At 37.1% G+C, this 16,887-nt stretch overlaps 2 protein-coding genes across 2 annotated transcripts; one reads left to right on the top strand and one right to left on the bottom strand.

The window, feature by feature from the left end:
* Nucleotides 1-2,035: 2,035 nt before the first annotated feature.
* LOC103962786 (probable pectinesterase/pectinesterase inhibitor 51) lies at nt 2,036-3,884 on the top strand. Its single transcript, XM_009375559.3, has 2 exons — nt 2,036-3,124; nt 3,205-3,884. The coding sequence occupies exons 1-2, from the start codon at nt 2,185-2,187 to the stop codon at nt 3,882-3,884; spliced, it is 1,620 nt and encodes a 539-aa protein (XP_009373834.3). The 5' UTR covers nt 2,036-2,184.
* A 4,565-nt stretch (nt 3,885-8,449) lies between these two features.
* On the bottom strand, nt 8,450-14,917 carry LOC103935187 (putative pentatricopeptide repeat-containing protein At5g37570). Its single transcript, XM_048591737.1, is given in 7 exon segments — nt 8,450-8,704; nt 8,801-8,940; nt 9,035-9,145; nt 9,234-9,310; nt 9,647-11,090; nt 11,093-11,667; nt 14,660-14,917. Coding segments are annotated over 2 exon segments (1,677 nt in total). The 5' UTR covers nt 11,577-11,667; nt 14,660-14,917; the 3' UTR covers nt 8,450-8,704; nt 8,801-8,940; nt 9,035-9,145; nt 9,234-9,310; nt 9,647-9,897.
* Nucleotides 14,918-16,887: the final 1,970 nt, after the last annotated feature.

The raw sequence follows: 16,887 nt of genomic DNA, 5'->3' as shown, positions 1-16,887 counted from the left end.
AGTCACTCACAAAGATAAGCTGCAAAGCCTCATAGGGCTTCCATTAATACTAATTTTAACTAAATATTATGTTCTATAATGCATTGAGGTTTGGTGACGATCCAATGGTCGGATTATTGTCAATCACCCAAACAAGTGGTGGTCCAATTTGATCACCACACCAAACAATGGAATTTTGGGAAACCGAGCTAGATATAGGTTCACAAGGTCACTAGAAGGTTGGTACCTAGACAACACTCATGGACGGTCCCACGCACTGCCACACGTGGTAGTAGTCAAGGTGGAGGGTTTAGAAAGCCCGAATTTTCCAACATTAACTAAATGAGCTCAAATTTATGTGGTAGCTAGAGTTCAACAAAGGAAACACTTTTCACAACTAGGCCAACAATACATTCTAACCGGAAACCATCCAAATTCAACGAAGAAAACCGGATTTCTAGGGTTCTAAACACCCAACTCTAAAATGAATACAAAAGCACAAATTAAGCATACCAACTTGAAGATTATGCAGAGTAGATGAAGTTTCATACTATAGTTTAGTAAAACAACTTCATATGTCCGTAATTATACAATTATAATTCGAATTCGCAAACGGCTTTCGCCTATACGTTCGTGGTTTCAAGATTTATTCGAAAATATAAATTGTGACCTCCAAAGGTCTACGAATTTTAAACAATTAATTTTCAAACTTCAAACTTTGTAACTAGTTTAGATAAAATCTAAATTCAAACAATTTAAAATAAATTCTCGAGAAATAATATAAAATCTCAATAATACAAATACATAGATTATAACAATGAAATCCAGGAACGGGATTTCACACTACTACCAACCAAAGAATACTTTCTCGTGGCATTCCAAGTAAAAACTGATAACTCACTAACCTTCAAGTGCTTTCGGGCAAGAACAAAGTTATAGCAGTCGGGTTAATTTGCCTATAAAAGGAGGAAGAGTTCCCAGAGACAAGGACACTCAACCAATCAAACAAACAAACATACAAACTCTACTCTTAAGCCAGATTTGCATCCAAAAACTGAAATCAACTTCGATTCAGTCCTTTTTAGTGACAAGCTATCTCTTGTTCAGTTTAAAGCTCTGCTGTCTCCCTTAATGGAGTAATATCAATTCCTTTGTGTAAACTTGTTTACCATCCATCCCTTTTTTAGCATATAAACCCCTGTTAATTCAAAGAGAAGTGATTGCAAGAGATTCAACCTTGACAGACAAGGTGAAATCTTGCCTGACGCTCTTTGTTTGTTTTCTAAATTTGTAGATCTATTACTTAATGCATTCTCCAATATGTATTCAAGTCATATCCACTTGCTTTCCTACTTTAAGAGTCTTTATTTGTATCTGGATTTGGTTAGTCTAATGAACATGTCTTCATTAAAAGCAATATGGGGCCAAACAAATGACTGAAGGGGCTCTAGACTCCCTTCATTTGAACATACAAGATTATAAACTAAAAGTCTTTGTTTACAAGGCAAGAAAAAGAACTTAATGTGGACTTAACCCATCCACGACAATCATTTGATAACAAGAAGTTCGAGTAACTTAGGGTGCAAGTAATCGACTAAAAATAAACTTGTTCTACATCTATTATACTAAGATAGCAGTGGCATGCTTAGCACTTTGTTAGTTTTGATTGCGAGCCTCAAAGCCTACACCTAAAGCCTCACAAAGGCACCTTTCAGAACTAACTCCATCCTCTTCTTGTACCACATCAATAAGCAAGAGCCCAACTACACATCTAAAATGCCAATCCTTTAAGGAGCTGTGCTGAGGTTCGAGGACCCTTCTCCAGAGAAATCTTCGCCTGAATAATTATAAACTCGTGCTTTCTCTTTTTTTTCACAAATATGACCGTCGGCTATAAAGATTACCATATATAACAAAAGCCTTTGACTTAACACTGGAATATATACATCACTTACCCCCTCCAATCAAAGAAGCTGCAATCCCTGCAACTGAAAATTCTTTTCTTATCCGTCCCAAAAATAAATAAAACCAACAAAAATCAGCAACAAATCAAATCCCCACATATCACATGACTTTCCATATCCCATTCTATATTTCACCCATCAATGCCGCCCCGCCTTATTTAGACCTCCATGTCCATGGCAATGCCCACCTTATTTAGACCTCCATCTCCATGGCAATGCTGTCTTCCTCCTCATTGTCCTCATGGCTTCCCTCGTCTTCCTCTTTCTCCTCTCCCTCACTCTCTTCCTTTCTCTCTCCTCCGCCAACCACCACGACGACCACCGTCACCGCCTCCTCACCTCCCCACAACCTCACATCCAACAAGCCTGCAAAGCCACGCGCTTCCCCGACGCCTGTCAAACCTCCCTGACCAACCTCGTCACTGAACCCAACACCACCCCACTCCAAACCATCCAATTCGCCGTTCAACTTTCCGGCGACGGGGTCAAGACGGCGCAGGGAATGATCAAGACTATCCTGGACTCGTCCCCGGGCAGCCAAAACCGCACGACCGCCGCGAATAACTGCCTCGACATCCTCGCTAACTCCCAGTACCGAATCTCTCTCGCGACCGACAGTCTCTCACGTGGTAAAATAAAAAATGCACGTGCTTCTATGAGCTCCGCATTGCTCTACCAGTACGGGTGCTGGTCGGGCCTCAAGAACGTCAACGACACCAGCATGGTCAACGAGACGATGTCATTTCTCGACAGTTTGATCGGAAAATCCAGCAACGCGCTCGGCATGATGGCCTCGTACGACAACTTCGGCAACGACACAAAGATGTGGGCCCCGCCGAAGACGGAGCGAGACGGGTTCTGGGAGCGGCTGGAGCACGGAGGTCCCGACCCGGGATTTCTGGGCGGGGTGCCGTCGGGTTTAACGGCGAACGTGACGGTGTGCAAGGAGAAATGGTGTGATTACAGGACGGTGCAGGAAGCGGTGAATGCCGCACCGGATAACGCGGGAAACGAGAGGTTCGTGATTGGGATAAAGGCTGGGGTGTATGAGGAGACCGTGAGAGTGCCCTTAGAGAAGCGGAACGTGATGTTTTTGGGTGACGGGATCGGCAAAACGGTCATTACAGGGTCGTTGAATGTTGGCCAGCCCGGAATTTCCACCTACAACACTGCCACCGTCGGTCAGATTTTCTCCTCAGAGTTTACTTTTATTTGTTTTTCAGAAGTTTCCGTAAATTTGTTGATGTATGTGATGTGACAGGGGTTCTTGGTGATGGATTCATGGCAAGAGGACTCACAATCCAGAACACAGCAGGTCCCGAAGCCCTCCAAGCAGTTGCTTTCAGATCCGACAGCGACCGCTCTGTAATCGAAAACTGCGAATTCATAGGCAACCAGGACACTCTCTACGCACAAGGAAACCGCCAGTTCTACAAGTCGTGCACCATCCATGGCAACGTTGATTTCATCTTCGGAAAGTCAGCTTCTATCTTCCAAGACTGCACCATCCTTGTTCGTCCGCGGCAACTCCTACCCGAGAAAGGCGAAGACAATGTCGTCGCAGCCCACGGAAGAACAGACCCTGCGCTGGCAACGGGTTTCGTGTTTCGAAACTGCTCGATCAACGGCACGGAAGAGTACATGAGGTTGTACCGGAGCAAGCCGCAGGTGCACAAGAACTACTTGGGGAGGCCGTGGAAGGAGTATTCGAGGACGGTTTTTATAAACTGCAGTATGGAAGCTCTTATTACACCCCAAGGGTGGATGCCTTGGAGTGGGGATTTCGCTCTCAACACCCTTTATTTTGGGGAGTTCGGGAATTCTGGGGCGGGTTCTGATTTGTCCCAGAGATGGAACTGGACTAGCAAGATCCCATCTCAACATGTTAATACGTATTCTGTGCAGAATTTTATTCAGGGAGATGAGTGGATGTCAACTTGACAAATTATTATAGGCCACATTTTTTTTGGTAAAAATTATAGGCCACATTTTAATAATGAATATATCAATGGGTAATGCAGGTAGACCTAAACCAAATGAGTAATGTTATTCGTACCATATTTTTATATCATATTTTTATATCATCTTAGATGGTATTTGATGTGGACAGTCACATCATTTGAAAAATTTGCAAAATCCAAGGAAATGAAGGAGAAAGACTCCTCGTATACCATAATCATCATTTAATTAACTAGTTTTTCTTAATTATTAGTTTATTAAATAATGAACTAAATTTAAAAATCTGATTAATTCAAATGATGTGGCTGTCCACATCAAATGTCATCTAAGGTGGTATGAAAATATGGTACAAAAACATGGTATGAATAGCATTACTCAAACCAAATTTGCAGATCAAATTACGTGTCACTAATAAGAAATATGGGGAGGCCCAATAGTTAGAGACAAATTTCAAGCTTATATTTCACACGGCACGTCCTGTGTTTGATTTCTAGCGCTGATAAATTGTTTTATAATGGTAAAAAGAAAGCTGAAATGCCTCTGTGAATCTTTATAAACCATTATCGGGTTCCCTTTAAAAAAAGAAAGGATTCTCATACACTACTTTTTGTCTACTTTTTAATTTGTTTAATATAAAAACTAAAAGTAAAAACAGGGGTTATTGTGTGGGTGAAAAGAATAAGAACGTAAAAATCATTTTTGTGTCAGTTATGCATTTCATAGTAGGTCGGAAAAGTTGATTTTGATTTCTATTTTATAAGAATCAAACTTATAACCAATAGTAGCCAGTAGTGAGTGTAATCAAGATGAAGATAATATGAATATCAAGTATCCAAGAGGGTTTGTGTGGCTTGGATATCCTTCGATTCCTTGTAGCCCCCTTTCCAAGCAACTGGGAAATCATTGACTGTTATCTCTATAACCGAAAATTTGATTTATAAAGAGTTGAAACATACAAATAACTCATTGCATACGTCTTACAAAGGTAGGGTTTATACAGGTTATTGACTAGCACTATCACAAATAATGCAACAGAAACAAAGTAACCGAAGCACGCCTTGACCTTGTTATATGCCCGCCCAGAAACCTCCTCCAGTAATAAACCACGTCAGCTGGATGAACATGAAGATGAGAATCCGATCACTTCATAAGTTTTTTTGGCCGGAATCATTCACGTCAGAAATCTCACCGGAAGAAGCATTAAAACACCAATAGGAACAGCTAATGCTAGCTAAGTCGGTGAGAGCTCATCTCCCATCAAGACCCTTGTAAGCGACCCCATAGCAGCACCAACGTCAATTGTTAGTAATTGAGTTCCTTGCGACACATCCTGCCAATCAACTTTTCGAAGAAACAGAAAATGAAAAGTAATGAAAAGGAAATTAGAACGACTATTTAAAAAATTAGGAGTCGACATCCTGCTCATCATTAAGTACAAATAATGATGGAGACGGCCACAGATATCGATAGATATCCTATGCCGTAATTGGTTTTGTGGTGGTGGCAACTAAAATTGGTACGGTTAAAGAAGGCTTGGTACTCGTTCTGAATGTTTTTATTGTCGAAGTTCTTATTGTATCAGAAGATATGGCGTCAAGTTGCACGGAGTTTCGAGATATACCTTCTCATTTTCTGATTGATCAGCACTCCTTATCACCCGTCTTTTGAGTTCTGTCAGCTCATTCCATAAACATCAAAATGCTATATCTTATTTGATTCTGAGTCTTCAAATTTCACACTTGAAGCAGTCTGCTCATCAAAGTTCGTTATCCTGTATGAAGGAAGCAAACATTAATCAAGCAACTTGGTTTGAGTGATTGTACATTTTCAATTTCCAACAACAAAGTAGATGTGCTCCTGAATCGAGTAGGCAATTAGCAATTAGCAACAAGGAACAATCTCGTAAATAAGAGATTCAAGAGCTCAGTTACAAAGGATCTCAACACATGCTTTTTTGGTTTTTTTGGTTTCTTTGCATTGGGAATGAAAATAAACAAAAGGATAATGCTTTAAACCAATAAAAATTTAATAAAAAACATTTAATAATTAATTAAAATTCTGAAGGTGTCAAATTTGACAGCAAGGGAGAGATATGTCATTCCATGTCATACCACATCAGATTTGGCTTCTTGGTTGGAAAACATTAATGCTGTCTTTTGTTAGCGTTATTGCTGATTTGGACATTTTGATATCTCATTTGAATATGCCCTCGTTGTTAAATAAGTCAAAAAGATCAAAATTTGAGCCAGCAGCATACACAATCTTCTTTTAGATAACGAGAGTTCCAGTTAAACGCTAATACATTTTGGCAATTAGATAGTGCAAAAGGTAGGTAAAAAGCAAATGCATATAATGTACATATCATTGTGAAAATACATATTAATCCACAATCAACTCAAGGTTGCGCTTTGCAGTTGGAGGGTGCATAAAGGAGCTCCACAATCTCCGAGCAGCTCTAAAAATAAATTTTTGAAATGAGATATCCTTATCATACAAAATGTATTGAACCCAACCAAAAAGGAGAAAGGAAAAAGGAAAAAGAAAAAAGAAAAAAGAGTTGGGTTAAATGGAACGCCAAAATCTTAAAGTTAACAGAATGGTCGCCTACGTGGACAAGACCTAAAGCTTCGTACCTGTTGCCCTCATTCTCTGTTTTCCCTTTTAAGGAACTGTTCTGCTCGTGAGGAGAGGACCAAGAGCGATTACCTTCCTGGATGACAAGCACACAAGTACAATGGAATGTGGAACCTGTTCATGTAGCTTATCAGTTAAAGTAAGACACTGCAACGATGGGGTTCAGAACTACTGTGTCAATTAACTTTACCATCATGCAAATTTGTTTTACTTCCAAGATCGACATAAACTAATTAATAATATCAATAAATCAACAGAAAAAACAAATTTGCAAAGGCACCTTTAAATAAATCTAGTTGTTCTTTTCTGTACACTATGGTGACAAATCCACCCACTTCCAAGGGCTTGACCTGATTCAACCCCCCGTACCATCCTTATATTGCCCAACAAAAAAAGAAAAAAAAGCAACAAATAGCTTTCTTTTGCGCCGGTAATTATTAAAACGAAATATAGAGCCCATGTGACCATTTACGCATGATTAAATTATTAATCTAAAAGGTTATATGCAGAAACACAACAACAACCAAGCTTTTTCTCACTAGGAGGGGTCGGCTATATGAATCCTATAACGTCATTGTACTCGGTTCTGTGTCACTTCTTTCGTTACATCCAAGTACTACGTCTTTTCTTAGAGTCTCTTCCAAAGTCTTCATAGGTTTTCCTCTACCCCTTCAACCCTGAACCTCAGTCCTGTAATCGCATCTTCTAACGGAAGCGTTAGTATACCTTCATTTCACATGTCCAAACCACCGTAACCAATTTTCTCTTATCTTTCCTTCAATTTCGGCTACTCCTAATTTACCTCGAATATCCTTATTTCTAATTTTATCCTTTCTCGTGTGCCCACACATCCAACTAAGCATTCTCATCTCCGCTACACCCATTTTATGTACGTGTTGATGCTTGAACGCCCAACATTCCGTGAGATAAAGCATTGTCGGCCTTATTGCCGTCCTATAAAAAAATTTCCTTGAGCTTTTGTGGCATATGACGATCACACAACATGCCGGATGCACTCTTCCACTTCATCCATCCAGCTTGTATTCTATGGTTGAGGTCTTCATCCAACTCTCCTTTCTTTTGCAAGATAGATCCTAGATAGCGAAAGCGATCACTCTTTGGCACTTCCTGATCTCCAATCCTCACCCCTAACTCATTTAAGCCTCCATTTGCACTGAACTTGCAAAGGTTAAGATTTGCATTTACTCTTTCCTGAGTTTCATCTATCAACACTATATCGTCTGCGAAAAGCATACACCAAGGAATATCATTTTGAATATGTCCCGCTAACTCATCCATTACCAATGAAAAAAGTTAAGGACTTAAAGATCAGCCTTAATGTAACCCTACAATTATGGGGAAGCTTTTGATTTGTCCTTTGTGAGTTTTTACGACAATTCTTACTTCATCATACATATCCTTTGTAGCTTTGATATATGCAGAAATAATGCCATGAAAACAAACAAAAGATGCGTCAAATATAGTGCACAATGTTAATGGTATAGTTTTCATCACTTCATTCCTGCATCACAGTTTAAAAGGTGCAATCCTCCAACTGCTATATGACAATCTCCAACTATTAGGCGACAAAATTAGTGTTCCGATCGGATAAAAAAACTACTTGGGGAGATGGAATCTTTGGTCCTAATAGCTCTACTATTACAGTAGAAACTATTTAAAAACGGTTACGAGATACTTTGGTCATTAACCTGCTTTAATGTACCCCGTTCTCCCATATGTCCACTAATTTGTTGTGCTTAAAAAATGATGATAAAAAGAACTTTGTCAAAATTATGCGCTACGGCTATGAGAAGAGAATCTCACTGCCTTAACATTAGAAGGGCTCTCCAGCCATTCACCGTATTGGATAAGACTCTACATCCATTGAAAACAAACTTCTAAAACTTATGGGATTGTTTCATAATTGGGAGGTCCTTCCCATTGATTTTGATGCCCAAGGGATACCAGAATTGCCTGGATAAAATGGAAGCCAGTGCAGCTATTCACGGTCTACATGTGGAACTTATGTATATTTAGATACCATATTTGAACCACAAAGCATTATCCACAAGATGGTTATGAAATTACATGCTACCTCTACATACAATCAATAAGAGCTTATTGATGAGAGCCGAGGATAGTATAAGATGCTGCCCCCAATCAGGAACCTGCACATATGGAAACAACTAAATCCACAACCAAACCAACAAAGCAATGTCAAACTTAAGTATCATCTGTCAAAAAATTCCAGGTCTACGGTCTACCTAACAAAGAATTGAGGGCAAGAAATTTTTGCTTGGCCAAGTTTTGTAATTGCAGCATTGCATGTCAGTCAGTCAGTGTAAGCATGAGGAGAGATGTGTCATTTGTGTTGCTAGACCCCAAGTGCGTTCCCTTACTAGGCCTGGAAGCAGATTGAATGCAGCATTAAATCTATATAATCCTCAAATCCATTTAGCAGTAAAGCACGGGTTGCATTCAAAAACAGAGGATGTTACCACCAACGGAACTGGCTTAGAGATAAACCACTCATAAGCTTCAGGTTGCTTGGCTGATAGTTGATCCCGGTCCCGGATAAGCTCTCAAGGGAAGCAGATTCTCTTAATAAACTGCATCAATGCATTAGTTAAACATATAAAAGGAAATCATAGAGTTAATATAATCTATAAGCAACCAAAGTGGATAGAAAGCACACACCAGTTGCATTTGAAGCCTTCGTGCGAGTTAAAATGCATAAATGAAATTTCAAAGTCCCCATAATAGTATTCCAGATCCTGAAAAACAAAGCAGAGCACACATTTCCACTTTCATGTTAACAAATTAAATAACTTAATTTACAGTTAAAAAATAAAATAAAGTTGTTGAAGCTGATATTTAAAACTTTATGGTCTCCTTATTACAACTGTCTATAAAAGGGATCAAATTATGCCATTTTTATGGAAGTGAGTAATCGACAAGTCCTTAATTACACAGGTCTACTTATTAGCAGCACTGGCAATATAGGAAATCAGAGTTTGAATAGACTAACTACAAAACTGATGTTATAAGCTTCAATTTGGTCAACTTCCACAGATGAACTCAGAAGTTTTGAAATACAAGTGGTGCAATACCTCCTTTGTACGAAAACATTTATGTCTCTGTCTCTACCATCCTCTCAGGATGCAATCCCACTTGAAGCTTGCAATAAGGAGTGTCGTAGAAGGCAGCCTTGGCAACTTGGTTTCTCAAGCACCAATAAGCTAGGAGTAGAACTAAATCTTTTTGATTAATTCCAACTCCATGATGTAGACGCTAGTGAAGATGGTGTGTCATCTGTACACTCCAGGCACTGCATAAAGAGAGTTACCAAGAAGCTCACACTTTAAACTAAATAACTGATACCGGGTATCTTTTTAATCCCTTGCTCTTCCATTTTGGTCCTTACTGCAGAAACATCAAACCAGCGGCCTGTTTCTGCATAGATATTGGACAAGAGCACATAATTACCAGGATTTTGGGGTTCAAGCTCAAAAAGTTGATAAGCAACTAACTCTCCTAGCTCAGCATTGCAGTTTAGCTTACAGGCTGAAAGTAGTGCACCCCAAGCACCAGCATGAGGCTCCACAGGCATTGATTGTAGAAGATCATAAGCTGCTTTTAACCGTCCTGACCGGCTAAGAAGACTAATGATACATGCATAATGATCAGGAGAGGGTATTAAACCGTACTTATGTCTCAATGATTCAAAGAAGTGCCAACCCTCCTCAACAAGCCCTGACCGACTACAAACTGTCAGGATGACTGTAAAAGCAACCTTATCCGGAGCCAAACCTTCATTTAGCATCTGTCTGAAGAGGTCAACAGCCTGACCCCCTTGACCATTAATTGACAACCCTTGTATCATAGAACAATACGAAATCAAGTCCCGCTTAGGCATCTCTTCAAACAAACGTGTTGCTCTTTCCATATTCCCACACATTGCATTCATGTTAATCAGAGCTGCGAGAACATGAGCCTGACAAACATCAACGGAGCTCTGGCTCAGGTAAGAATCAACCCATTTAGCCACCTGCAAGCAGCCCACTTGGGAACAAGCTGACATCAAGCTCACCATTATAAACTCATCGGGCTTAACATTCTTCGTACTCATTTCTTGAAATATCTTTACAGCCTCGTTAGGTTGACCATTTTGAGCATACCCTGATATCAATGCTGACCACGCAACGATATCTATATTCGGGGCTTGCTCAAACAAAAATCTCGCAGAAGCCATATCTCCGTACTTGGCGTATCCATCAATCATAGTAGTATAAGAAACCACATCCTTGTCAGGCATATGATCAAAGATCCCCCTAGCATTAACCAAATCCCCCATCTTCACAAACCCACTAATAATCGCATTCCACGACACCACATTTTTCTGGGGCATCTGATCAAACAGCTTGTTGGCCTCCACCAGATCCCCAACACTAGCATACCCAACAACCATAGTCGTCCAAGAAACCACACTTCTCTCAGACATTCTATCAAACACCTTGCGAGCGCAAACAATCTCCCTGCACTTGCCGTACAAATAATCAAACTGGTGCCTACAAACACATCCCCATCAACCCCGCACTGCACCGCCGACCCATGTATCGCCCTTCCTTCCTTTACCCTCCCCTCACTCGCACACGCCTTAAAGAGAGACGGGTACGTATACCTATCCGGAAGGCCTTCCTCCCTCTTCATTCGAACAAACAGAGAAACAATGCCCAAAAAACCAGACCTTTCGCAGTACCCTTTGATCAGACAGTTCCAGAGAAAGGTGTTGGGGCTGAGAACGCGGTCGAAGACGGCGGCAGAGTAAGAGAGGGAAGCGAGGGCGTTGGAGAGGCAGATGAACTGGGTTATGAGGAAGTAATCTTGCTCCAAACCTTTGTGTACAATGTGGGCGTGGATTTGTTGGAGATGGAATTGGGTTTTGCAGGCTTTGAGCAACGTTGCGATTGACGGCAGCAGAAAAGTGGGATGGCGGTTGTTGGGCGGAGCTAGCGATGAGTAGAGGCGGATTGTAGGCATGGGTCTTTCTCTGTTTCAAGTCCAATTACACCGTTAACTTTCAACTTTTGGAATCGGCTTCAAGGAACACATTCTCAGTTTTCCTAAAGATGTTAGGTAGACCTAGCAATTTATTACACGATCCGTTAACACGACACGTAAACGATATGAAAATAACGGGTTTCGGGTCAATACGATAACTAATCGGGTCATTATCGGGTCACACGATAATAACCCGTTAATAACGGGTCCTTAACAGGTTTACACGAAAGTGACACGCGGGTAACCTGTTTCGACACGATAAGAAAAATGTTATTTTGATGATTTTAATTTTTTAAACTACTAAAAAAAACTTATTATAAAATGCAATAGATATAATGAATATGTATATATTGTTTATTAATTATTATTCTATTATTATTCTATATAAATTTTAAAATTTAAGTTTTATTTATTTATATATTTTTATAGTATATTATAGGCAAGGATTGAGATTAAAAATCATAAAACACATTAAAATAAAAATATCAAGTAATTTAAAAATACCAAAAACATAAAAAAAATTATAATAATTAATTTCCCGCCTAATATTTCAAGAGTTTCATCCATTTCCCACCTAATGTTTGGGAAATTTTGCAACCTATATCCATTCATTTCCCGCCTAATGTTTAACCCAAAGAAAAAAAAATAACCAGCTTTTTTTTTTTTCTTTTTTTATCTCTTATAACATTTTAACTTGAATAAAAATAAAATACATAATAAAAAACATAAATGTAATTTTATTATTAAATATCATCACATACTAATTGAAACATAGTCTAATTAACACTTAAAACATATAAATAATTAATATATTTATTCCAAGTCATCAAAACGATAAGATTCACTAACGCTTAAAGTTTATTTATACTTTCATTAAGTATAACATCAATGCATATCCCATCAAAATGATGAAAGTATGAATAAACTCTTAAGTGTTAATGAATTTATCGTTTTGACGGGATACGTATCCTACAAAACTAATTTCAACAATCCAACCGTCAAACTTGTTTATACATACTTCGAGATCGCATACTCCAAAAATTGCAAAAAACAAACATTCAGAGATGAAGTAATGAGACAAAACTTCAATGGTTATAAACGAAAAATCACGATTTAACGGTTATTTTAACTCTGATTTTGATGATTTTGTACAGCTACACTCCTTGACCTTATATGAATACAATGAATGAATTTGATCTTCAATTTAAAATATTTACACTAGTGGATACCACAAATCTTATGTTATACTTAATGAAAGTATAAATAAGCTCTTAAGTATTAGTTAATGTATCGTTTTGATAGGATACGCATCCTATGAAACTAATTTCAATGATCCAACCGTCAAACTTGTTTATACATGTTTCGAGATCGCATACACCAAAAATTGCAAAAAACAAACATTTAGAGATCAAGTAATGAGACAAAACTTTTCGACGGTTATAAATGAAAAATCACGATTTAACGGTTATTTTAACTTTGATTTTGATGATTTTTTACAGCTACACTCCTTGATCTTATATAAATACAATGAATAAATTCGATCATCAATTTAAAATATTTACACTAGTGGATACCACAAAATCTTATGTTATACTTGATGAAAGTATAAATAAACTCTTAAGTGTTAGTGAATCTATCGTTTTGATGGGATACGCATCTTAGAAACTAATTTCAACGATCCAACCGTCAAACTTGTTTATATATGCTTCAAGATCGCATACGCCAAAAATTGAAAAAAACAAACATTCAGAGATCAAGTAATAAGACAAAACTTTTCGACGGTTATAAACGAAAAATCACGATTTAACGGTTATTTTAACTCCGATTTTGATGATTTTTTACAGATACACTCCTTGACCCTAAATAAATACAATGAATAAATTCAATCTTCTATTTAAAATATTTACAATAGTGGATACCTCAAAATCTTATGTTATACTTGATGAAAGTATAAATAAACTCTTAAGTGTTAGTGAATCTATCGTTTTGAAGTGATACGCATCCTACGAAACTAATTTCAACGATCCAACCATCAAACTTGTTTATATATGTTTCAAGATCGCATACGCCAAAAATTGCAAAAAACAAACATTCAAAGATCAAGTAATGAGACAAAACTTTTCGACGGTTATAAACGAAAAATCACGATTTAACGGTTATTATAACTCCGATTTTGATGATTTTTTACAGCTACACTCCTTGACCTTAAATGAATACAATGAATGAATTCGATCTTCAATTTAAAATATTTACACTAGTGGATACCACAAAATCTTATGTTATACCTGATGAAAGTATAAATAAACTCTTAAGTGTTAGTGAATCTATCGTTTTGATGGGATACGCATCCTACGAAACTAATTTCAACAATCTAACCATCAAACTTGTTTATATATGCTTCAAGATCGCATACCCCAAAAATTGCAAAAAAAAAAAACATTCAGAGATCAAGTAATAAGACAAAACTTTTCGACGGTTATACATGAAAAATTACGATTTAACGGTTATTTTAACTCCGATTTTGATGATTTTTTACAGCTACACTCATTGACCCTATATGAATACAATGAATGAATTCGATCTTCAATTTAAAATATTTACACTAGTGGATACCATAAAATCTTATGTTATACTTGATGAAAGTATAATTAAGTGTAGATTTTTAAAACCCTCCAAATCTCATGAACAATGTTATTTATTTGAGTGAAAAATTAATAATAATAAGTGTGAAAAATGTAATCACTCGTAATGAAAAGCTTTACAACTTTCAATAAGGGGTCAACTCCGAAATTTAGTATGTATATACTAATTTAATATTATGGTTTACATTTTTTTGGGTCAAATTATGTTTTTCTTTTCATTTTTATTGATTTAAAATATAATTTTATTAACGGGTAATGGGTCGGGTCATATTACCTGATAATATTAACGGGTTGATTTTGGGTCGGGTCATATTACCCGTTTAATTTAACAGGTATTACACGACACGACCCGTTAAGCAATCGGGTATGACACGAAAACGACACGAACACGAGAAACACGACACGAATGCCAGGTCTAATGTTATGGTACAATTTAATGGCCATGTAACAGCTGAGAGATAAAAATCGGAGGGAAAACTTGCTTGGTTGCCAAGAAAACACCGGGAAAATGGTTACAAAGGCAAAGAATATTTTCTGGGGAAGCCTCAGTCTCACTGCGCGCGGGGCTGTCTGCGTTGTTTGTGCACAAACTACAAAGAGAAGGAAAGGGTGACGTGGCAAAGGAGGGAGGGAGGGATGGAGGGAGGGGGCGCGCGCGATGCGATCACAATGTTTGGTTCTAAAAATTACATAACACAAAGTAACGCCTGGCAATTTCTGACACGGTCTGATAACTCGTTAAATTTTATACCTCTAAAAATTATAATAATTAATATGCATTATGCGGCTCTTTGAAGAAAAAAGAAGGGAAAAATGAAAATTATAAGAAAAGTTGAAAAGGAAACAAAAAAGAGAGCGAAAGATGGGACCTATTTTCAATTTTGCTTGCTACTAGTAGGGTGGGTTTTTCCACCGTAGCCTTTCAAGTGTGCACTTGTTATTGTTAGGATAAGATCCGACAGCTGTGTTCCTGACATGTGTACGTCATTTACCTCTCTCTCTCCTTTTTATCTTGAGAAATTTTTCATTGTAACGGAAACACAAATAGTACACCACGTGTTTTAATAGAAGTGGTGAGAAATTTTTTTTTTTTAAAAAGTTATTAACTTTTTATCACACATATCCCACTATTTTATAATGACACGTGATGTACTACTCCGTGTACCGGTCAATTATACGTACAAAATAAATAAATTTAAATCTACTTAATAAATATATATATATATACACACACCATTGAACTTGATGAGATACGCATTCTACGAAACTAGTTTCAATGATCCAACTGTCAAACATGTTTGTATATACTTCGAGATCGCATACGCCAAAAATTGAAAGAAAAAAAAGAACTTTCTAAGATCAAGTAACGGGACAAAACTTTTCGACGATTATAAAAAAAAAATCACAATTTAACGGTTATTCTAACTCTAATTTTAATGATTTTTTACATGTACACTCCTTGATCCTATATGAATACAATGATTGAATTCGATCTTCAATTTAAAATATTTACACTAGTGGATACCACAAAATCTTATGTTATACGTAATGAAAGTATAAATAAACTCTTAATTGTTAGTGAATCTATTATTTTGATGGGATACGCATTCTACGAAATTAGTTTCAATAATCCAACCATCAAACATATTTGTATATACTTCGAGATCGCATACACCAAAAATTGCAAAAAACAAATATTCTGAGATCAAGTAACGGGACAAAACTTTTTTACAGTTATAAAAAGAAAAATCATGATTTAACGGTTATTTTAACTCCGATTTTGATGATTTTTTACAGTTACACTCTTTGACCCTATATGAATACAATGAATGAATTCGATCTTCAATTTAACATATTTACACTAGTGGATACCACAAAATCTTATGTTATACTAATAAAGTATAAACAAACTCTTAAGTGTTAGTGAATCAATTGTTTTGATGGGATACACATTCTACGAAACTAGTTTCAACAATCCAGCTGTCAAACATATTTGTATATACTTCGAGATCTCATATGCCACAGATTGCAAAAAACAAACATTCAGAGATCAAGTAACAGGACAAAACTTTTCAACGGTTATCAATGAAAAATCATTATTTAACGGTTATTTTAACTCCAATTTTGATGATTTTTTACGGCTACACTCCTTGACCCCATATGAATACAATGAATGAACTCGATCTTCAATTAAACATATTTACACTAGTGGATACCACAAAATCTTATGTTATACTAATGAAAGTATAAACAAACTCTTAAGTGTTAGTGAATCAATTGTTTTGATGGGATACACATTCTATGAAACTAGTTTCAACGATCCAGCTGTCAAACATATTTGTATATACTTCGAGATCTCATATGCCACAAATTGCAAAAAACAAACATTCAGAGATCAAGTAACAGGACAAAACTTTTCGACGGTTATCAATGAAAAATCACTATTTAACGGTTATTTTAACTCCAATTTTGATGACTTTTTACGGCTACACTCATTGACCCTATATGAATACAATGAATGAACTCGATCTTCAATTAAACATATTTACACTAGTGGATACCACAAAATCTTATGTTATACTTAATGAAATTATGAATAAACTTTTAAGTGTTAGTGAATCTATTATTTTGATGAAATACGCATTCTA

Source organism: the organism of the source record quoted next, unplaced genomic scaffold (assembly GCF_019419815.1).
Source record: "Pyrus x bretschneideri cultivar Hongxiangsu unplaced genomic scaffold, Pyrus_bretschneideri_v1 Contig35, whole genome shotgun sequence".
Classification (NCBI taxonomy): Eukaryota; Viridiplantae; Streptophyta; class Magnoliopsida; order Rosales; family Rosaceae; genus Pyrus; species Pyrus x bretschneideri.
This window is presented reverse-complemented; position numbering and strand designations above follow the sequence as displayed.